The sequence below is a fragment of the Bactrocera oleae genome, chromosome 2 (genome assembly GCF_042242935.1).
Source record: "Bactrocera oleae isolate idBacOlea1 chromosome 2, idBacOlea1, whole genome shotgun sequence".
NCBI lineage: Eukaryota > Metazoa > Arthropoda > Insecta > Diptera > Tephritidae > Bactrocera > Bactrocera oleae.
Window position 1 is genome coordinate 99,370,941 of NC_091536.1, and position 22,267 is coordinate 99,393,207.

At 33.7% G+C, this 22,267-nt stretch overlaps 3 protein-coding genes and 1 long non-coding RNA gene across 10 annotated transcripts; 2 read left to right on the top strand and 2 right to left on the bottom strand.

Annotated features, from left to right (window-relative positions):
• Window positions 1-4,332: 4,332 nt before the first annotated feature.
• Window positions 4,333-6,719, bottom strand: LOC138855880 (uncharacterized). Its single transcript, XR_011395025.1, has 2 exons — window positions 6,148-6,719; window positions 4,333-4,707 (listed from the first exon to the last, which is right to left on the bottom strand). It is a non-coding gene; the product is annotated as an uncharacterized lncRNA (long non-coding RNA).
• Window positions 6,720-6,812: 93 nt separating this feature from the next.
• Window positions 6,813-19,804, top strand: Ctl2 (Choline transporter-like 2). Of its 7 annotated transcripts, none has more exons than XM_036357561.2 (4): window positions 6,813-6,924; window positions 7,059-7,130; window positions 15,544-19,523; window positions 19,580-19,804. In XM_036357561.2, the coding sequence occupies exon 3, from the start codon at window positions 15,586-15,588 to the stop codon at window positions 17,995-17,997; it is 2,412 nt and encodes an 803-aa protein (XP_036213454.2). In that variant the 5' UTR covers window positions 6,813-6,924; window positions 7,059-7,130; window positions 15,544-15,585; the 3' UTR covers window positions 17,998-19,523; window positions 19,580-19,804. The 7 variants fall into 7 exon arrangements, with proteins under 7 accessions (XP_036213454.2, XP_014088193.2, XP_036213455.2 ...); XM_036357562.2 differs by having other exon boundaries at window positions 6,868-6,917; XM_014232722.3 differs by lacking the exons at window positions 6,813-6,924; window positions 7,059-7,130 and adding exons at window positions 12,245-12,390; window positions 15,307-15,459.
• Window positions 19,429-19,804, top strand: Polr2L (DNA-directed RNA polymerases I, II, and III subunit Rpb10). Its single transcript, XM_014232594.3, has 2 exons — window positions 19,429-19,523; window positions 19,580-19,804. Exons 1-2 carry the CDS (start codon window positions 19,429-19,431, stop codon window positions 19,686-19,688), a joined length of 204 nt encoding a protein of 67 aa, XP_014088069.1. The 3' UTR covers window positions 19,689-19,804.
• LOC106616104 (methionine aminopeptidase 1) lies at window positions 19,755-21,453 on the bottom strand. Its single transcript, XM_014232593.3, has 5 exons — window positions 21,349-21,453; window positions 21,129-21,291; window positions 20,460-21,066; window positions 20,266-20,405; window positions 19,755-20,198 (listed from the first exon to the last, which is right to left on the bottom strand). The coding sequence occupies exons 2-5, from the start codon at window positions 21,280-21,282 to the stop codon at window positions 19,966-19,968; spliced, it is 1,134 nt and encodes a 377-aa protein (XP_014088068.1). The 5' UTR covers window positions 21,283-21,291; window positions 21,349-21,453; the 3' UTR covers window positions 19,755-19,965.
• Window positions 21,454-22,267: the final 814 nt, after the last annotated feature.

The following is a 22,267-nucleotide window of genomic DNA, read 5'->3' on the forward strand; positions in this document are numbered from 1 at the left end:
TTTTTTCTTTGTATTGTAAGCGCTTCAATGGGCCTCCATTTAAGGCAACTACCATAAACTAATATGAAATACAGCGAAGATTAAGATACTTGGATATCATTCAAATCATTTTACGATTTCATATTTGTATACCATATAATAATGATTGAATGCAACTTCCTTAATTCCATCAATAACAGAAATGTTATTATTATTTTTAATGTTTTCAAAATGGTGTAATATGTGGTTTTAAGATTCTTCATAAATCTGGAGTGCCTCATTTAGAAATAAAAGGTATAGTAAAAAACTGTGTGTATTTGTATTGGTGAATTTTATACACTATTATTATTTCAAAACTAATTTTATTTTATTTTATTTTATTTATTTGAATTCGGCAACATTCATATATTTTGTTTCATAAAATTTGTCAAAAATATTTCTTCGTGAGGAACAATAAAACACTTCGTATTCATTTAAGTGCGACGTTGAAGGTTCTGTTCGGTATTTCCACAATTCTCGTTCAGCAACAGGTGCATTTTCTTTATGTTAAATATTAAAAAATATATCTTCAATTGTTCTTTGGATGTGATTCGTGAACTATCGTTTTTACTACTGGGTACTTCATATTTATATTCTATACGCATACATATAGTAATTTATACTTATATACATATATATATATTATAATTGAATCATGCACGACAACCGGCACGTAGTAACAAACTCAACGGTTTGCAAATCAAAACAAAACAAAGAATAACAAGTAAGGAAGAGCTAAGTTCGGATATAACCAAACATTTTATACTCCCGCAAAGTCAAATGGTATACTTGTTTGAGATAAAATATATTAATGCTCACTGACCGACATATTCGGCATAAAACTGGTGAGGATAACGAAAATCAATAAGTAGTATATGGAAGTTGAGGGTAGTATTAACTCGATTTTTTAAATTTTTGCCAATACCACATACTAGTAGCATGCCACAGAGTAATAAAATGCTCTCGCTGTTTCATTAAGGTACCTCTCATACCATCACCAATCAAATGGAGTTTGATCCATTTTAGGCACAAAGATACTTTGTTATGAGTAAAACCCGCTCTCTCATTTTCATTGAGGTAACTCAGATATTGGCCAATATATGCGGTATAAAATCACCCGGAAGTTTAAAAATCTTTATATTATGTAGGTTTGATGTTTGGTTTGATTTAGACAATTTTTGGTCACAAGGTGGCATACTTTAAACGCCTTATTCACGCAAAGTTTTACGCCGATATAATCATTGTTGCTTGATTTGCATAGTGGAAAGTGAAAGAATCAGATGGAATTTTAAATGGTGTTAATGTTATTTACCGAATTTGGTTGAAAAAAGTGCCCAACTAAAAGAGGGCGGTGTCCCGCCCACTGTCTAATTTCGAACGCTGTACCTATAAAGTCATCGTATATCATGCCAAGGATAAAATTGAATGTCTCTGGCCTGTTAAGTGCTTGATTTTTTGCGCTTTTGGTAGTTTTTAACAGTACCGTTATATGGGGAGTGGGCGGGGTTGTCACCCGATTTCACGTTCGTTATTATAGCTTTAGCGGTTTAGGAGATATGGACATTAAACCTATTAAAGAGCGGAACCACGCCTACCTTAAAAAAATTTAAACTGCAGATTCCCCTCCCTAAGGTGGTATACCATATAACTTGTTTCTGATCAATGGCGTTTTGTGGGCGTGACAGTGGTCCAATTACGCCCATCTGCAATACCAACCGTCTCTCTCTTTTTTAAGTTGCAGCTAATTTAGTATTAGCAGATAAACACTAAAAATTACATAATAAAGCATTACATTACTTGTGAAGCCTCGACATGTTGTCTGGTTGAAATTTAAAGATTTTCACTCTTATCTACATACATACATACAGCTATCTATATTTAGGAATTGATATAGCATATGATCAAATTTGACCCGGACTGTCAAATAAATACATTTTCACGGAGCTCCTGTGCCAATAAGTCCATGCCAACGCAATCTTTTTTTCATAGTGAAAACTCTGAAAATCTGTTTTAAAAGAGAGAAAAATATAAAATTTGTGCGCGCATGTAAATATTGAAGTTTGGCTCGGAAAGGATATAATTTTAAAATTCACTAAATAAATACAATGAACTCGCATAGGTTTTGTTTCACTTTCAAATTAATTAATTTTGCTTTCAGTAGCGATTGAATGGTTTCAGAGCTTTTTTTGTGTGCTCTCCATGCGTCACAATGCACTTGATGCGGAAGTAGAATTAAGGAAGCAATTATGATTATTACATACTTGTATATGCACAGTATTCCCATTTTTTATATATACAAATATGTATATAAAATAACTTCGCAGCAGTATTGTTCTCCTAACGGTTATTTGTAACATCTGAAACGAATTGAGATAGGAGAAATTGATTTCCGGAGGCACGCCTCTCACCTATACGTGCATCATAATGGGGATCAGTTCCATTATTGGACCCTACGCATTTATATTATAAATCTCATATGCATTAAAACTTTAAGTTATAAACATATATTAAAGTATTTTAGAGCAAGATAGCCTGATAACAAATTTCAATGGCACCTCTAATGCCTTTAAACAGTGCACTCGCTGTAAATCGAATACACGGGAAGTCGACCCATCTGCTAACTAGATTTTTTTTTTTTTGGATTATTCCATTATTTAATTATATAAGGTTAATTGAATCATGATTTGATCAAAATATATTTTACTTTCAAATATTTGACAACTATTGTTTCATTTTCTTCGTATGTCCTTTATATTGTTCGGTGTTTATAGGAAATCGATTATAAATAGTATTGAAAGATACTTAAGATTTAATGGCGTTGAACATAAATAATAGAATAAAAATTAATAAAATTACTTTAAACAAAAGAAGATAATAATATACATAAATACATATAATTAATTTTAAAAAAGTGTGCTACATTTTCAGAGCAAACATACCCAAAGAAATTTGGTATCTCGAACAGTCGGTGGTTTTAATTTGTTGGAACTTCGGATATTTCTCTAATAATTTTAAAGTGGACAAAGAATACATCCTATTCAAATTAGTTAATACATAGTAGTGTTTAAGTCTATCTTAATGCGCATAGATATCTAGTAAATAATGATTTGAACAAAAAACACAACAATAAAAAACTGTAAACTGTAATATAACATTTTCCCACTGTAGGTATGGCGATGTTGGTTCAATGAAGGTAAGAATTATCATTAAGTTGTGGAAAGATGGCGAAAGTTTCAGAAAAATTGGGCAAACTATTGGAAGAACGTATTTTTCTGTCCAGCGTGTCGTAAACAGTTTAAAAAAAAACCGTAATTTAAACGTGAAAACCGCGATCTGGCCGTCCGAAAATATTATCAGCCCGGGAAGATCGGAAAATAATAAATATAGTGAAAGTTAACCCTGAAATTACGTCCACAAAGATTATTGAAAACGTAAATATAACCATTAAAAAAACAATTTGTACCGAAACTGCTAGCAAAATTTTACGAAAAGCTGGATATCATGGTAGAGTTGCTCGAAAGAAAGCATATATTTCACTTGTAAACAGTCGAAAGCGCATTGAATTTGCTCATAATTATATAAATAAGTGGCCGGAATTCGGGAGACAAGTAATATTTTCGATGAAAGTAAATTTTGCATTTTTGGCATAAAAGGTCGACAAATTGTGTGGCGCAAATCAGGAACTGCCCTTGAAAAGCAAAATCTTTTTGGTACAGTTAAACACGGAGGTGGTGGAATTATGGTGTGGGGTTGCATGGCGGCTGGTGGTGTGGGTCAGCTTGAATTTATCCACAATGGATAAATGGGGTTATTTGAACACTTAAAAAAACAATTTTAAGAAAACAAAGTGCAGAGAATCTTGGATTATCTTCGACGTTTTGGTTCCAACAAGATAATGACCCGAAGCATACCGCGAAAATAGTTAGACTTTGGCTCTTGTACAATGCTCCTAGACAACTTAAACGCCCCTCAATCACCTGACCTCAATCCTATTGAGCATCTATGGGATCTGTTGTAAAAAAGAATTCGTCAGCATACAATAACAAGTAAAGAGGCTTTGCGAAGTGTTATGAAAGAAGAATGATCCCAGAATACAGCTGAGGAAACAGATAAGTTGGTAAGATCAATGCCAAATCGATTGAGTGAGGTTTTAAAACAACGCGGCTATCCAACAAAATATTGAATTTAATTTTTCTTTATAATTTTTAATACTTTTGTAACTAATTTTAAAGCTAAACGCAGACTTAATGGTGCCTATGTTTACTTCTCCTTACACTAAAATCCCGTTATCACAAAAATGAAAATAGGAATATAAATTTTTGTTTTTGCATTTTGAACATAAAAATATAAAGAAGAAATACATGTAGCAAATTTGAACTGAATTACCTATTTACATTGTGTTTTTACTTCACTTAAAAAATAGTGTCGGGTGAACGCAGACTTTGTTGGCTATGTGTACATATGTCATGCAAATCGTAAGGATACTTTAGTTCCTTTGAACCAACTTGTCAGAGCTTTTGCACTGGTTTTGCAACATATGTTTGGGACCTAGCTTTTATATCTTTCGTCTATTTCAAATCCAGAACAATGGAAGGTGTCATCTTTTTGCCACTACATACTTGTGCATATGTATGAATTTTGCAGAAAACATTCGGTGTATTTTTACATAGTCGTGGCATTCTTTCTAACCTAAAACAATTAAAACAAAAGGTATTGTAAAATTTATCAAAGCTATTACATGTTTATAAGATCATTAAATAAGTCAATAAGAATACCTGAAAAATGAGATCTATGAAATAAGTCTTTACTTTTTATAACTTTTTACGTCGATAGATTGATTATTTAAAACAATCACTGACCTCGCGCTTGGCAGTTATTTTGAGTTTAACAGTAGATGGCTATCTCTTTCTTACCCCGAGATAAATACAGAGCTAAACGAAATTCGTGACATCAAGATTCACAAATACCGCTGTTAGTATCGAAAGGGAAACAATTTTAATAAAAACAAGTAAGGAAGGGCTAAGTTCGGATGTAACTGAACATTTTATACTCTCGCAAAGTCAAATGGTATACTCGTTTGAGATTTCTTTGTGGATTGACTGATATTTTCGGTACAAGGTCAACTATAGGCACTGGGGTCCACATATTTAGTACTTAGGGGCTTGAACAGTTTTGGTTCGATTTAGACAATTTTTGGTCACAAGGTGGATTACTTTAAACGTATTATTCTCGCAAAGTTTTACCCCGATATAATCATTGTTGCTTGATATGCATAGTGGAAAGTGAAAGAATCAGATGGAATTGAAAATGGTGTTATATGGGAAATAGGTGTGGTTGTAATCCGATTTCGCCCATTTTCGCACTATAACATAGAGATATGAAAAGAACTTTATGCACCTAATTTGGTTGAAATTGGTTAAGCAGATCTCAAGATATGGGGTTTCACCTAAAAGTGGGCTGTGCCACGCCCACTGTCTAATTTTGAACGCGGTTCCTATAAACTCATCTCATACCATCCCAGAGATAAAATTTAATGTCTCTGGCGTGTTTAGTGCTTGATTTATCGCGCTTTTAGTAGTTTTTAATAGTACCGTTATATGGCGAGTGGGTGGAGTTGCCACCCGAGTTCAACTATTTTCATACTGTAGGTAGAGGTTCTAAAAACATTTGCTCCCAGTGAATTTGGTTATTATAGCATTAGCGGAGCTTAGTTATGGCAATTTATTTGTTTTTGATTAATGGCGTCTTGTAGGCGTGACAGTGGTCCGATTATACCCATCTGCAATACCAACCGTCTCACGGTACCAAGAAACATGTCTACCAAGTTTCATAAAGATATCTCAATTTTTACTCAAGTTAGAGCTTGCACGGACGGATGGACGGACGGACAGACAGTCACCCGGATTTCAACTTGTCTTTTCATCCTGATCATTTATATATGTATAACCCTATATCAACTCGATTAGTTTTAGGTGATACAAACAACCGTTAGGTGAACAAAACTATTATACTCTGTAGCAACAGGTTGCGAGAGTATAATAAGAGTAATAAAACCAGACGTGCTAGATAAACTCTGCTTACATATATATTTAGATTTAGCGCGTCGATACGTATAAATTTCACACATACTTAGATATGTACATTGTTTTTCTCATATGTATTTTGATGCCGACCAGTGTGATGTAAGTAGATGAAATCCGATTGAGTCTCGTTATTACACTATATTTGTATGTACGTAGGTCCGCAATTGCAGTCATCAACTATGTAACGGAAATCTGTAGATGTGTGTAGTATGCATGTTAAGAGTTATTACCAATCTAGCGACCCCCGTTTACTTTCTGCGGGTTAAATTTACCAAACTGACATCTAGATGGCGCGTTACAAGAGTGATGTGTTTTTTTATTACAATTTGGAAATTTTATTTAATTTGATTCTCATATTTACTAAATATTTTTTTCATATTTATTGTTGCAGTTAATTCTTTAATTTGGAGACACAGTCGATCGAAAAAAAAGCTGGTATACACCTCGGCGATGTGTATATAACTTAAACTTATCTTAACATCTAGATGGCGCGTTACAAGAGTGATGTGTTTTTTTATTACAATTTGGAAATTTTATTTAATTTGATTCTCATATTTACTAAATTTTTTTTTCATATTTATTGTTGCAGTTAATTCTTTAATTTGGAGACACAGTCGAAAGAAAAAAAAGCTGGTATACACCTCGGCGGTGTGTATATAACTTAAACTTAGTACCTGGACGTAAGCAACACTTTTACTCAGCTGTTTGTATTTTCAATATATATAAGTACATATGTAGGAATGTGTGTTTTCTATTTTCTTAGTTAAAAATATCTAAAGAAAACACTAATAGAAATACCTGTAAAGAGTATTTTGTGTATGTGGTGAGAATGGGAACTAAAATGATATTGAGTCTGGGCGTGAAAATTTTATAAAATATACTTTAACTTGCTCAAAAATTAAAATTTTTATAAACTTTAACAATTTTTTGTACTTGACGTGAATTCCTTTCATACAGATGAATGCAATAAGTTTCTACTCGGCGGCGTTGTGTAATTTACTTTTACTTGTTTAACTGCTGACCTGATAGGTAAGTTACATGTTCATTGGTATATTTTGAGATATTAAAATTACAGAGACAAATTCTGTGAATCAACGCTACGATGTACATCCAGATTTGTCAAATAATTTACACATAGCAAATCTCTAGGAGACAAAAAAAAAACAAATTTTTATGCAGAAAATTCGATATTGTCGTTGTAGCGGCAGAATCCTGCAGAGTTGCAGGTCTTGGATAGAAGATATGTTTAGTTTTATTTAAAATAATAAATAGGTTAATTTTCTTTTATTTGGGTTAAAATATTCAGTAAAACCTGTTTAGCACTGTTAAATACTTTGGTCCACTGGCTGTAATACTGAGGTCATATTGGGAGGAAATAAACAAGATCTATATTTTTATACACTCGCAACATAAGACTAAGGGATGATACAGAGTATAATAGTTTTGTTCCCCAACGGTTCTTTGTACTACCTAAAACCAATCAAGATAGATATAAAATTATTTATACAAGTGTATGTATGTATATTAAAGTGTATGTATGTATATTAATGATCAGGATGCAAAATTGTAATTTGGTACAGCGAATCACAGTAGGCAGAGACATCTGTGGTTTGATAATTTTTAAAAAGTGGACGTGGCGCCGCCTCTGAGTTTAATATACATATATTACAAAACACCAAAGCTGTTATTCAGGCTTATAATTTTTAATTAGTTAGAATCAGGGTGCCAAATAATGCATTCAAAAAACAATTGAATTCAATTTTTTTTATTTAGTAATCCCAAATACGGTATTATATAATTCCACATACCTGATTAAAAAATAAAAATGAAAGTTTTAGTTTACCATATTACTTTTTTCAAATGAAAAAAGAATATTTTTATTTTTTAATCCCCACATCGCGACCATCATACATATATATCTTCAGAGCGGGGTAATACGTTATATACGTATGTATGTATGTATTTTTATCAATAAAAAGTAATAAGTAAAAAGAACAAGAAATTCACAGACTCTTAAATGAAACATTTCCAAATAAAGTAGGGTAAAAAGACAAGAGACACATGCACATAATAAAAGTCAATAACTTGCAATTATATTATATAAACTGTCTCCTCAGAACAAAGGAAGTTGTCATTCCCTGTATGAGTGGCAAAGGACTGTATGATATATACATGCATACGTGTTTGTGGAGTTTTATCATTTTTAATGAAACAAAGACAATTCTAAGCGAGTAAAGGCTTTCTAACAAGCGAGCACGTTGCTGTTAGTAGATATTCCTATAGCTCTGAAATTAAGAGAAAGATACAAGGTGCGTTCCAAAGTAAACAGGACTTTAAAAAAAAGACAGAACAAATGGTTTTATCGGCAAAATCAATTAATTTTATTCAAAATAGTCTCCTACCGCTTTAATACAGCTTTTTGCACGGTTTTTTCCGAAAAGGTAGAAGTCGCACGGTGCCATATCAGGTGAACACGGGGAGTGGTTGATTGTTAAAATTTGATTTTTGGTCAAATAATCGGCCACAAGCGTCGATCGATGAGACGGCGCATTATCGTGCAACAAACGCCAACTTCCATCTTCGCGATATTTGGACCGAACACCTCGATTACGGCGCACAAAACGCTTCACAACTCCAAGGTAGAATACCACATTAACGTTTTGGCCGGGTGGAACAAGTTCTTTGGGGACAATACCCTTCGAATCATAAAAATAAGTCAGCATTGTCTTCACTTTTGACTGCTCCAGGCGCGATTTTTTGGGTTCATGTTCATCGTCATTTATGTCCTCACGACCACTTTGAAAACGTTGAAACCACTCGTGCATTCTGCTACGGGATAGGCAATCATCGCCATAAACTTGTTTCATCAATTGAAACGTTTCGGTAAAAGTTTTACCAATTTTAAAACAAAATTTAATGTTGGCTCTTTGTTCGAAGCTCATTTTCGCACTGATGACAAAAACATACTGACACTTAAAACGCGATAACTTCACTTCCAATAGATGAAATGTCATGAAATTTTTACTCGAAGTCGATAAAGGATAGCAGATTCTAACGCACTAGTCGACATATAGATGGCGCCACTAGAGTTTACTTTGTTACTTTTGTCCTGTTTACTTTGGATGGCACTTTGTATATCTTAATTTGGTGCTTAGTTATGGCACTTTAAACATTTTGTGGGCGTGGCAATGGTCCGATTCCGCCCATTTGATACCAACCTCTCTTGGGGGCCAAGGAATATGTGTACCAAGTTTTATCAAGATTCCTAAATGTTTACTCAAGTTATAGCTTGCACGGACAGATAGTCGCTCGGAATTCAACTCGTCTCGTCATCCTGATCATTTATATACATATATATAACTCGATATCTATCTCGATTAGTTTCAGGTGATACAAACAACCGTTAGGTGAACAAAACTATTATACTCTGTAGCGACATGTTGCAAGAGTATAAAAGATGTTGCGAAAGAACTTTCATCATAAGCATTCATTACTCGACGAAACCTTGAATGGATTATAATAAAAATTGATATTGTTTTAAGTTATCTTATAGGTCATAGACTTACTTAGTTTTATTCACATCAACTAAAATTATATTAAAATCATTTTCAAATAAGATAAATGTTATATAAATCCAACCGAAGAGGCTAAATTTAATATATTGATATGAAGTGGAAAATGTCAAACAGAGGAAGGGAATTCAATATATTAGGGATATGAGGTTAATACCAAGGTTTACACCAAATCTTTACGCGTTAAACCATTAATATAATTTTGAAGAAAACTTGTCCACTTAATTTCATTAAAGAATCCCACATTTTGACTAACCTAAAAGGTTTATAGACAGCTGGAAAGTTGGAAATCACTATACAGCGTATATTGAGGGCAGATAAAGGTCTATGCTTGTTGCATTAACCTTTGATATTGTTAAGGTATACTCGAGAACATATTTCCAAGCAATTTTATAAATAAATAACTCACACACTGACAGACATATTCGGCATAAGGTTTGTATACTAAATCCACATTTTTTCGGCTAGTTTTAGGCACGCAGAAAAACACGCTCACTTAATCGTATAAAAATAATTCAAATAGTAAATGCAAAGTCAAAAAATCAGCTGGAATTTAAACTTGTGTTATATGGAAAGTAGGCGTGCTTGTGATCCTATTTCGCCCCCTTTCGCACTGTAACCTAGGAATGTCAGAAGAATGTTATATACCGAATTTGGTTGAGATGAGTTCCCGAGATATGGAATCCTTTTCACCTTCCTTAGGGTGGGCCACGCCCATTGTCCAAATTTTGTATTGGTTGCAAAAAAAAAATAATTGTACCATCCTATGTTTAAAATTTACAGTTTCGTGCTTATTTAATGACATTAATTTTAGGGAGTGGGCCGGATTTTCACCCGATTTCAACCATTTTTACACCGTCGGGAGGGGTGCTAAACAGATTATTATAGCTTTTTTCCTCAGGAGATTTGCCCATCAAACCTATTAGAGGGCGGTACCACGCCCACTAGTAAAAATTTTTTAACTTCAGTTGCCCTTTCCTAATGTGATTCGTTATACAAAACAACTGTCTTGTATCTTATTGTGGAGCTTAGTTATGGCAATTTATTGGTTATCGATTAATGGCGTTTTGTGGGCGTGGCAGTGGTCCGATTACGAAGCTTCATCAAGATATCTCAATATTTACTGAATTAACTGCTTGAACAGACGGACTATATATATATATATATATTTTTCTTTTTTGTAAACTCCTTTCCTTTGTTAAAATTTATCTTTTTAACACAAAAAGAGTTATTGCACAGAAGCATGCAACACTTCCCGAAACTCTTATAGAAAGGTATGCTTTCCTTTTTTAACATATGCGAAATTTGCTTTTGGAAAAACCATAAACATTGATAGTCAGTGGTGACAGTACTAAGGAATTAAGCTATTTCATTCTTCCATAAGTCGTAAGAGTCACAATAACAGCGATGGTGAATTTATAAGTAATTGACCGTCACGGCTGACATAACAAATGTGAGTGTTTGGTGAACCAGCAGTTTCTTGTAGGGACTTTTGTATAAGTATACAAAAAAAAAACACGTATGAATGAATGTATATGTACGACATAATTATGAATTTCTGTTATCAACCCGAAAAAGTACAAGATTTCAATTATTATAATTTTCATTTTCAACAGACAATATATTCTTTTACATACATATGTTTATGTATGTGTGTGTGTGTATTCAAAATCAATTTTCACATGTCTTCTGGTTAAACAATGGAGACTACTTGCTGATAATGAACCGGCGACAAGTATGCATTAGTTCATTGGAATGAGGTTGTCTTGTTTACTCAAAATTTAAAATGCCTCACTTCATCATAAGCTTAGTTGTTAAAGAAATGGGAAAGTAAAATATATTATACATACATACATATGGGTGTAGGTGTACTTATAGTACCCGAGTGCATTAACGATTAAAATAATTTAATCATTCTCTTAAACCTCTTAAAGTCGAGATAAATGTCACTCCCTTAAATAAAAATGCATATGCGTACTTGTTGTAAAAGGTGCTTTTTTAAGGTTCCAAGATTTTATTGAAAACAAAAAACAGAAAATGTATGAATTGGACAATCCCACACCACATCAGGCAGTAATGATCTATTCTTCGCTGAAAACATTTGCATGGTTATTTGCCAAAGTATTCAGTGTACTTTTATAAATTTCTAGTACATTCACTTATTTTGATTAAACGCCTCTAAACAAGCACCCTTTATTTATGTATTTATAAACATATGTATGTTCTTACATACCCTGAAGAGCATGTTATCTATGAGGAGAATTAAAATAAATCTCGAATGTATGTATGACATACATATGTATGTACGGTGTAAACCGAGTAAAAAGATAACGGCCGAGTTAAAGGAAGACTAATGAGAAAATGCCTTTGGCCTTAATATATTTCATGTATTCGAAAAAGTTATTATAGTTTGAAATTAAAGATTTGCTTAACTAGTTCTGGGTTTGCCTGCTGGGTATGTTCAAGCATAAATACACATACATACATGCATGCAAGCACAAGTACAAGTATGTACATATGTATGTTGGGTATGTGGTATGGTTTGAAATTGTCGTATCAACTTGCTTGAACACAGTTGAACGCGATCACCGGAACAGATCAAACGCGCTGGAATACAACAAATAAAAGCAAATTCATATAAAATTATTTAACTCAATAAGGGCATAAAAAGTTCTTAATTAATATTTATAAAAATACATCAGTTTAATTTTCTTGTGGTGAGCAATTTAAAGATACAGACAAACTTTAAGCTGGCATGGTGAATCATGACCGAAATCGAACTATACATTTTCAAGCACCCGCATATATATGTAGGTCGATTAGATATTTTATTATTGTCATTTACTTGCAAAACACTCTAAAGGTCCCATAAAAGCAGTGGTTAATTTGGTAAAGCTAGACTTTTTCCATTTGTACCGCGCTATGTCCAATGCTTCCAGTCTCCGTCGCTGCAAGTTGAAGATAGATTTCTACAGCTCGTAGATTGAAATTCTGAGTAGATATTCGACATTTATAGGAATGTTAATTTAGTGCCTGGTCTATAATTTCTTGTTAACAATGTATGTACATTGACTGTGGAGTTGCGGCGTTATAAATAGTATAATACATACCTATAATTGTTTCTTTGTCGGCTTATATGTAAGTTTATATGTATGTATACATACCGTTTAACTTATTTTTAATACTCCTTGCCTAGAAATCACAGAAAATTTAAATAATTTGTAGTTTTTAAAAAGTTTTAACCGTGTTTTTTCAAATGCTAAAATTCCCTTATACAGTTTTTATATAGATATGTTTCCTAAAATCAGATACAATTTGCATAATCAATTGCTTTTCTTCTTCATTTTTGGAGAATACGTAAATAAATGGAAGTATTTCAGATAAGATAGATACATATACATATGTATAGTTTTGGAATCAAGGTGCACGCTTATATATAATTTACTATTTATACAAATACTTAATCTAATACATTAGTAACTTTGCGAATACATTTTCTCATGGATTCCATATACGTACATATGTGTTTTTGAATATATATAATATATACCTGAAAATCTAAAGGTGAACGTGTCGCTAAAAATTTAATTGATTCCTTTAATGTGTGATGCAACTGTAAAATTCGAGGACTATTCTAAATTAAGTAAACTATTGTACTATAGTTGCGAATTGTGCACGCACAAATGCATGTTTAGTTCACCGAGTTTACGTGCAGGGTTGCGAAGTTTTAAAATTACAAATTTTTATGGAAACTTCAAAATTGAAAATATTATTTTTTGATGTGAATGAACGCGAAAAAATGTTAATTATTTTTCACTCTTTTATTAATTCTTAATTATATGCTTGAGATTAAAATTTTATTTTTTGTATTTTTTAGTCCGCTGTTATTTTGTAATCTCAAATACGGGATAAACAAATTAAAAAATATCAAAAAAAGTTAAAAATAAATTTTTAATCCGGTATGCGGCACAGGCATCTGACAAATTGTAATGATTCTATATTCTTCTAAAAGAGGTAATATTATCGGTATTTAAATCAATTTATGTTTAAATAAATTAAGTAATTGAAACAAATTGGCAGACTCAAATATGAAATGAAATTAACTTCTACCTATGTGCTTACATTGACTGCTTAACTGCTCTTCTGTAAAGTAATTAAAAAAATAAATAAAAATAATAAGGAAGGGCTAAGTTCGGGTGTAACCGATCATTTTATATTCTCGCAATTTGTAACGATCAAAACCGGGAAAATACTGTCAGGTGTTTGGCAAAATTTATGTTACAAAATGTTGTGTAAAAATTCAAAAAGTATACAATCACATTTGATATCTTTTAACTTATATTATTGGTCATAGACTTACTAAGTTTCATTACTACATTTTGCTTTGTGTCTTAAGTCATTATGGAAACTAAGGTAATTCGCGGACCGGTTTTACACATTTTCGGCATTACACTATAGTAGAGGGTCTACGAAAAAGGACGACGTGATGTTAAAATGAAATAAAGCAAAGCGCTCAAATTTGATCATAAAAAGAAAACATAACCCTTTTAGACCAAATTTAAGTGGTTTGCTTTATTTAATTTTTGTTATGTAGATAATTTTATGTCATTTATGATATGAACAAAATGTCGGCCAAATTACCACCACGGCTCCGTTTGCATATCTCCACCCGCTAGCTATAGAGTGCTGAATGTTGACTTCGAGCTCCTCGAGCGTTGTTGGTTCAACATAATTTCAGAGAAAACTTACATGAAATGTGCTTAGACGTGAAACATGAGGCGGCGCACCGTCTTGTTTGATATAGAGATCGTCCACGTCGATTACATCAAATTCCGGGAGAAAAGTCGGTCAACATCGTGTTAAAACGCTCGTTATTGATGAAAACGATATTCTAAATAACGAATAACGAATAAATAAAAAAAAGGCCCGATGATGCCGTCATACCACAATCCGCACCAAACGGTAAATGTTTAGGGATGTAACTGCGTTTCCTGAACCACACGAGGTTTTGACTCACCCTTATAGGGAAAATTTTGTTTGTTGACGAAGCCTGAGAATATGACTTTTCATTTTGCAGTAGCTACCGGACCCAAATACACGTTGGGTAATAATCTTGGTCAATTTTCAAGCGTTGTACTAAACGAAACCGAAGCAAACATGGCCGCCATGAGCTGTCAAAATGACGTTATCCCTATTGGTAGACGCTTTACCTATATCGAATATTATACGTTCACTTAATTTTGTAAATATGATAATAATGCTTATATATTGATCGATATATGGTATAAAACCAACCGGTAGTTTGAAATTCTTAAATTAAATATACATATGTAGTATTGACCCGATTGAATCCATTTTTAGACACAAAGATACACTGTTATTAGGAAGAGATGAGTTTTTGATTAACGACATTTTTTGGCGTGGCAGTGGTTCAATTCTGCTTATCTGCAATTCCTGATCTTATATGTATAAATATATATATATATATATATAACTCTATATCTATATCTATATATATATATATATATATATAACTCTATATCTATCTCGATTAGTTTTAGATGGAGGAACGAGCACTTTAGAAAACTTTTTTATGATGACTTTTAGTTTACAATTAATGTACCCATTTCCAGACATACATAGGTACATACTTGAACATGCGTGGACATACATAAATAGGTATATGAGCGTGTCTTTTTGCCGGTAAATAAGTAAAACGTCGTGGATTACGTTATCATTGTAATTAAGTTAGTTTCGCATTGCTGCTACTGTCAAATAACCCACAAGTAATTAGTCTAGTAATTTATTAAATGCAAATAAAAGTCTATGCCTGCAAAATTACAAATAAGTTGAGTTTTTTCTCTTTTCAGCTCTTTCAGGGACATCAGTACCTCTTTCTCTTCACTCGTGACATGGCTGAAGATCGTGAACTGATTGCAAAGTATGGCAAGCCGATGCCATATGATAGAAATTTCCGAGGACCAGAATGGCGAAATCGAAGTTGCACAGATGTACCGTGTCTGCTGATTTTTATCCTATTTTTAGGCGGATGGGGTTTTATTGCACAATATGCAGTGCGCAATGGAGATCTTAATAAATTGGTTGTGCCAACGGACTCATTCAATCGTAAATGCGGAATCGATTCATCGGTGTTGGATAAAAAGTATTTATTTTTTTTCGATTTGGGAAAATGCATCGATCCAGTTGTACCTCTTACGGGCTGCCCTACACAACAAGTTTGTGTTAAAAGCTGTCCCACACAGACTTTTATCTGGGATAGAATGAAGAATAATCTCCCACTTGCTGAATTGAGGGAGCGTTTGATATGTCTGAGCGACGTTGACAAAGACAATCTTCGAACCTTAGATAACATGCAAGCAGCCATTGACCAAGAACGATGTGCGCGTGGATATATGAAAAGTGCACCATTCTTGAATCGTTGTATGTGGGAGCTTTCTCCTGAGTTGTGTGAACTGATACCCTCCTTCCTCCTGCCACGCAATAGACGCGAGGTAAATGGGTCAGAAAATGTTAGTTTGGTGGTTGGTGAAACACGAAAACTTCTCGATGCGTTAGTGGAAGATAACACCAATTTGATGGAAATGAGATTGGAAGCTCTCGCTTTGACAACAATGCCCGAAACCAGTGTTAAATCGAAGCAGCAGCTCGCTGAAGAGCCCATAATTCAATGCCGCCGTCGTACCGAGCAGGCCGAAACCATCAAGCAAAAGGTACGTCAAGCTGACACGCGCCTGGCTAAGTTGATAGGTAACATGGTTGCACACTTCTACAACGGCACACATGACGCACAGCAGCTTGGGGAAGAGATAGTGGAAGATATTATGAACTCTTGGTACATTGTGCTGATGGCTTTAATGTGCACTTTGGTTGCTTCTTTGATTCTGATCGCCTTGATGCGGTGGTTCGCTGCCCCGATTCTGTGGTTATCTGTTCTAGGCGTTTTGATCGGGCTTAGTTTGGGAATTTATTCCAGCGTTAAGCAGTATCGTTTTTGGCGTGGAACCGCATCTGTGCCCAATCATTCGATTAACTTGGAGGCAGCGGTAGAGAATATATTTCAAAAAGCTAACACTTGGTTATATTTAAGCATCTTTCTAAGCATCAGTTTTTTAATTATTCTACTCCTGGTAATTATTCTACGTACCCGCATCAATATAGCGATTGCGTTGACAAAGGAAGGTAGTAAAGCGGTGTCAAGCATTATATCAACTGTTTTTTTCCCAATCCTTTCGTGGATCCTTTTTATTTTGGCTGTTACTTTTGCGGTTGCAGTTGGTCTTTATCTAGGCACAATTGGTAACCCATCTTTCCGTATGATACGTCAATTGGACCCTAACAGCAAGACAGGTGTTTCTAGCGAGATTTGTGAATGTATAGGTGCTGCAAGTGAATATAAAGTTGGCGGACGTTGTGACCCTCAAATTTTTGAACAGTATTGTTTCGTTAATGTCGATCAGCATATTCCTTGTAGACAAACCTCTTGCAGTTTCGCTGAAATTGAGCATCCGCCATTTGTAACATGGTCCATTTGCTACAATGTGTTCGGTTTTTTTTGGTTGACATTCTTCATTGCGGCCTTTAGTGACATGGTATTGGCACTTACTTTTGCCACTTGGTACTGGACCCTCAGGAAGCGAGACGTGCCCTTCTTTACATTAGGACGGGCTTTCCGTCAAACCATCTTCTATCATCTTGGCACTTTGGCGTTTGGCTCGTTAATTCTTGCTGTGTGTCGCATGATACGCGTGGCATTGGAATATATCGATTCCAAACTGAAAAAATACGACAATACAGTAACCCGAGCTATACTCTGCTGCATGAAATGCTTTTTTTGGTTACTTGAGACTTTTTTACGTTTTCTGAACCGCAACGCGTACATCATGTGTGCTATACACGGCAAGAATTTTTGTGCCAGCGCCAAAGATGCTTTCAATTTGATCATGCGTAACTTCCTGCGAGTAATTGCTGTTGATAAAGTCACTGATTTCCTGTTCTTTCTATCGAAAATATTGTTAACGGCTGCTGCTGGCGTTGGTACGTACTTCTTTGTGGTACGTAGTCCACATTTAATACAACTGCACTATAACGCGGTGCCGGTAACGGTTGTTGTGTTAGCGGCTTTTATTATGACAACCGTCTTTTTTGGCGTCTACTCTATGGCGGTGGATACGCTCTTCCTGTGCTTTCTGGAGGACTGTGAACGCAATGATGGCTCGCCAGAAAAGCCTTTCTATATGTCGAAACAGTTAATGCGAATATTAGGCAAAAGAAACAAGTTACCACGTCCAATGAGTAGTAGTTAAGAAGCAACCTATACAATAGGAGTGCACAAAAGAGTTTGAAGTTAATTTTATGATATGGTTGGTTAGTGAGCAAATCTGTAGCATAGAAAGACATTTTGTGAAAAATACATTTATATATTTATATAGATATACTGGCTTTGAAAATATTCGAATCAGTGGAAACTAAATTTGGAAAGTTTTTGAAAAACTAAGAAAGGGTTGTGTTGAAACCAATGGCAATATACAAGTAATATAATATAAGAAAAAATGCAAGATTAAATAGATGTATATAAGTAAATTCAATATATATATATACACGCATACACATACATTATTTCGTTACAAATAATTACAAACAAAAATATTTTTTTTTACAATATTATAATAACAAAGAAACAATTTAAATAATGAGGAAGTTTTAAATTACACGTGGTACTCTTACCTACCATTGTCCCTTGGTGCTTGTTTCAATTGCTTCAAGTGATTTTTCATGCGATTTTGCTACATAGTGATTTATCGAAAAAATATACATGAATTGTATATCAATGTATGCCAAAATATTTATTAAAGCGAACTTATTGTTACATATAAGATTAAACATTTACAAATCACCTTATTTATATTCTATTTTTATGAAAGTAAATAAAGGATACATTTCTACAAATACACATGTATGTATGTACAAGGATGTATGTACAAACAAATTTTTCCTGATTTATTTTGTTCATATTATTGAATACGAAGATTTGCTCAACAATTTCAAATGAAAATACTGAATTAATTACTTATGTTTGGAGAGTGAAAATTGACTGAGTAGAGAGTGTAAATTAAAGAAGTCTAAAAATTTTGCTTATCAAAGGTTAAATATGTAATTAACACAAGTGAATAAGCATATAATTTTTAATATATTGCATTTATGTACTAAAATCGCGAAACATATTTATTATGCTATGAATTCATAACAAATAAAAGAGAAGGCACTGATATTTTTTGTGTGCTTAATAAAAATAAAGAAATACTTAATAAAAGGATGCTTCCTTGAAGAAAGAACCACGTGAGTAATATGTGACACGTATTTGCAATAAATAATATTGTAACGGATTTCTCGATAAATCGTCAACATGTAACTCACTCTTGAGTTCGATCAGTGGATTGTTAAATAAAAGTCCTTGCTAAAAACTTATCTTTTTTTTAATTCCAACAACTTAACACGTATTGCTCGTTATTTTTAATATCCTATATATGAGTACCAAATACATATAGAATCATTTGGTGATTACCGCATTCTTGAAAATTCTGTAAACTATTGTGAATAGGTAAAATTTTATTGTGAGTGGTAGAAATGACAATTTGCTTATGTTAATTTCCTAGAGAATATAAATTGATATAAATTTGGACAAATGCTACTTATCTCTTTATTTATAGTGTAATTAAGATAAAGATTAAATAAAAATGATTATTCCAATTCGTTGTTTCACATGTGGTAAAGTAATTGGCAACAAGTGGGAGTCGTATTTAGGTCTTCTACAAGCCGAATACACGGAAGGGTAAGTGTTTTGGAAATAATTTGAAATTTGCACACTCGAATATATATTATTTCTAGTGATGCTTTGGATGCTCTTGGTCTTAAACGATATTGCTGCAGACGTATGCTGTTGGGACATGTTGATCTAATCGAAAAATTACTGAATTATGCGCCTTTGGAAAAGTAGTTTTGTTTAGACGGAGCACATTTTTCCACAACTTACACTTTTGATTTAGAATAAAATATATGTATGTAGCAATTAGCAACGATTTATTATATATATTTCTTATCAATTCGTAAAAACTCTATTTTAAAATTGTAGACTTTTAACGAACGAGAAAGGCATAGAAGTAGTGCATGACATTTGCACCAAATATTATATTAAAGGTGTGTTTTTCGTGGTAGTGTCTTTGTCAGCATCCTGTATTGGCATTTATTGTTAATGCTTGTGGTTTTCTTATCATCTATATTTTATCCATGAACCATGGTTGACCATTGTTTTCTCGACGACGAGTTAAAATTTCGCAACCATTATCTGTTACCAATAGAGTTTGTTCAAATTGTGCAGAATAGAGCCCATCTCCTGTCACAGCTGTCCAGTTATCGGGCCATTGTTCATTTTTCGATACGCCTTCTGATATCATTGGTTCAATTGTGAAGCAATGCCCAGCTTTCATAACACCAACAGCCGAGTTTTCTAAATTAATATAAATTCATAAGATAGTTATATCATCGGTGCAGAAAAATACATTTGCTTTACATACTGGCATAGTGAGGTACATTAGGTGCAGTATGGAAAAGCCGATGGATGCCATGACCACAGTAGCTCTTCACAACGCTGAAACCATGTGGCGCCACATGTTTTTGTATGACGTTGCCAATTTCCCTATATTTTACGCCAGGTCTGATATAAAAACGTAGTTTTTAAGTACTCTTGAAACGCCTTATTTTTACATACCTCACTAATTCGATGGCTTTGCATAGTGATTCATAAGTGACTCGTACTAACTTCCTGTGCTTTTCAGAAACATTACCAACGAAGAAGGTTTCGTTAAGATCACCATGAAATCCGTGATGATAAACGGTAACATCAATATTACAAATATCACCATCTTGTAATGGACGCAAATCTGGTATCCCATGACATATTACCTCATTAACTGAGGTGCAACAAGACTTAGGAAAGTTGTAATAGTTTAGCGGTGATGGATAACAATCGCGTTCAATGGCGGCCTCGTGTACAAGTCTATCTAACTCGTCCGTGGTAACTCCGACTTCCACAGCTTTACCTGCCTCATCCAAACATTCTCGACCAAGTCTACTAGCTACGCGCATAGCTTCAATTTCGTCATCGTCCAAGACTTTAATTGAAGTGTTTCCTCGCATGGCCTCTTCCGATGCAGCCCGACCAGATGGATGATCTGCATAGTCTGGCCGCTCTATATTCTCGGGCGCATTGCGTTTAGGTGTATGTGGATATGGGCGTAACTTACCAGTAAAACGATAATGTGGCCAGGGATTGTAACCAGCTTCAGTGTTATCTACCTTTGGTTTTCCTGCACCCTCTAAAATTTTACAATTGTCCTTCAAATAAATAAAATAATATTCCGAATCAAGTATAGTATACCGGCCAGAGCATGGATAACTTTATGTTCCTTCCAGAATCCTTTAAAACAAACTTGCGAACAAAAAAAGGATCCTGGTATGCCCAACTTCAAGCAGGTTGGACATTGCAGGGTGGCTTCTTTGCCACAACCTAACGTTTCACATTTATGAGCCATTGTATAGCGCTATTTAGTAATTCAAATTAATTATAAAGTTATTAAAAAATAATGGTCTAAAACTACCTTATGAACTTAACCAATATAACTAAGATGTTGCAGCAAACTAAATTCTAATTGAGGTTGAGATTTGACATTTGTGCCCACTGTCAAAAGTAAATAGTTCTGGTCTTGGATAGAAAATGCATTATGTTGTGGAATCAACTCTGTATGGATGCTAACTTAGAGGAAAATAAAGTTCACGTCCCACAATGTATATGGCGTCGTATATAAGAATTGATCACATCAAAATTGACTGGTCCATTTTGATAGCAATTTACCTTTTACCTTTTAATATTGCCCATTTGTGATTAACAAAACTAATATTTTAATTTTAATTTCTGTGGGAAATAGGAAAGCTTTTAACATCATTAATATATATATTTAAAAATACTTTCATTTAACATTTCTTGATAAGATCAGGTACATAATTCCCTGCAAGCCATATCTCGGCTAATTACTCAACAGCGGTACCGGATATTTCTGTTGAACTTTATATTAGTTTCTCAAAATCTAATTGACAATTCTAACCGAAGCTCTTGTGAACGTGCGACTTGCTAGGTTGATATATTGCTGTTTAAATATAATATATCATTAAATTTTAATAAAGCAAACCAATTGATAAAGGATAGGTAGCCTCTTCATTGCCTGGAGATACTTGATGTTATTTTTATACTCTCGCAACCTGTTGTTATATCTTTACCTCTTATTAACCTTGTATATTGTATTTATATAAATAAAAAAAGTTCACTTTTTATAGCTCATAGCGAGTTTGAGGATCTCTTATTTGTTGAAATCGTATCTGCCAAAAGAAAGATATCAAATAGTAATAAGAAAATACTCGATCGAAAGGAGACAAATGAGGTTCTAATTTTGAGGTTTCCGGTGATCCTAAACGATATGTTCTTGCATGTTCACGTGTCTGTGAACTAGTCGACTTTTTTGT

What these genes read in the sequence shown, in the direction of transcription:
- Ctl2 (XM_036357559.2), top strand. Translation starts at nt 12,439, where the DNA reads ATGACCGAAATCGAACTATACATTTTCAAGCACCCGCATATATAT. An exon ending in TCAAGCACCCGCATATATAT is followed by an intron (nt 12,484 to 15,543) that starts GTAGGTCGATTA and finishes TTCTCTTTTCAG; the next exon opens with CTCTTTCAGGGACATCAGTA.
- Polr2L (XM_014232594.3), top strand. Translation starts at nt 19,429, where the DNA reads ATGATTATTCCAATTCGTTGTTTCACATGTGGTAAAGTAATTGGCAAC. An exon ending in CAAGCCGAATACACGGAAGG is followed by an intron (nt 19,524 to 19,579) that starts GTAAGTGTTTTG and finishes TATTATTTCTAG; the next exon opens with TGATGCTTTGGATGCTCTTG.
- LOC106616104 (XM_014232593.3), bottom strand. Translation starts at nt 21,282, where the DNA reads ATGGCTCATAAATGTGAAACGTTAGGTTGTGGCAAAGAAGCCACCCTG. An exon ending in AGTTATCCATGCTCTGGCCG is followed by an intron (nt 21,067 to 21,128) that starts GTATACTATACT and finishes GTAAAATTTTAG; the next exon opens with AGGGTGCAGGAAAACCAAAG. An exon ending in AAAGCCATCGAATTAGTGAG is followed by an intron (nt 20,406 to 20,459) that starts GTATGTAAAAAT and finishes TTTTTATATCAG; the next exon opens with ACCTGGCGTAAAATATAGGG.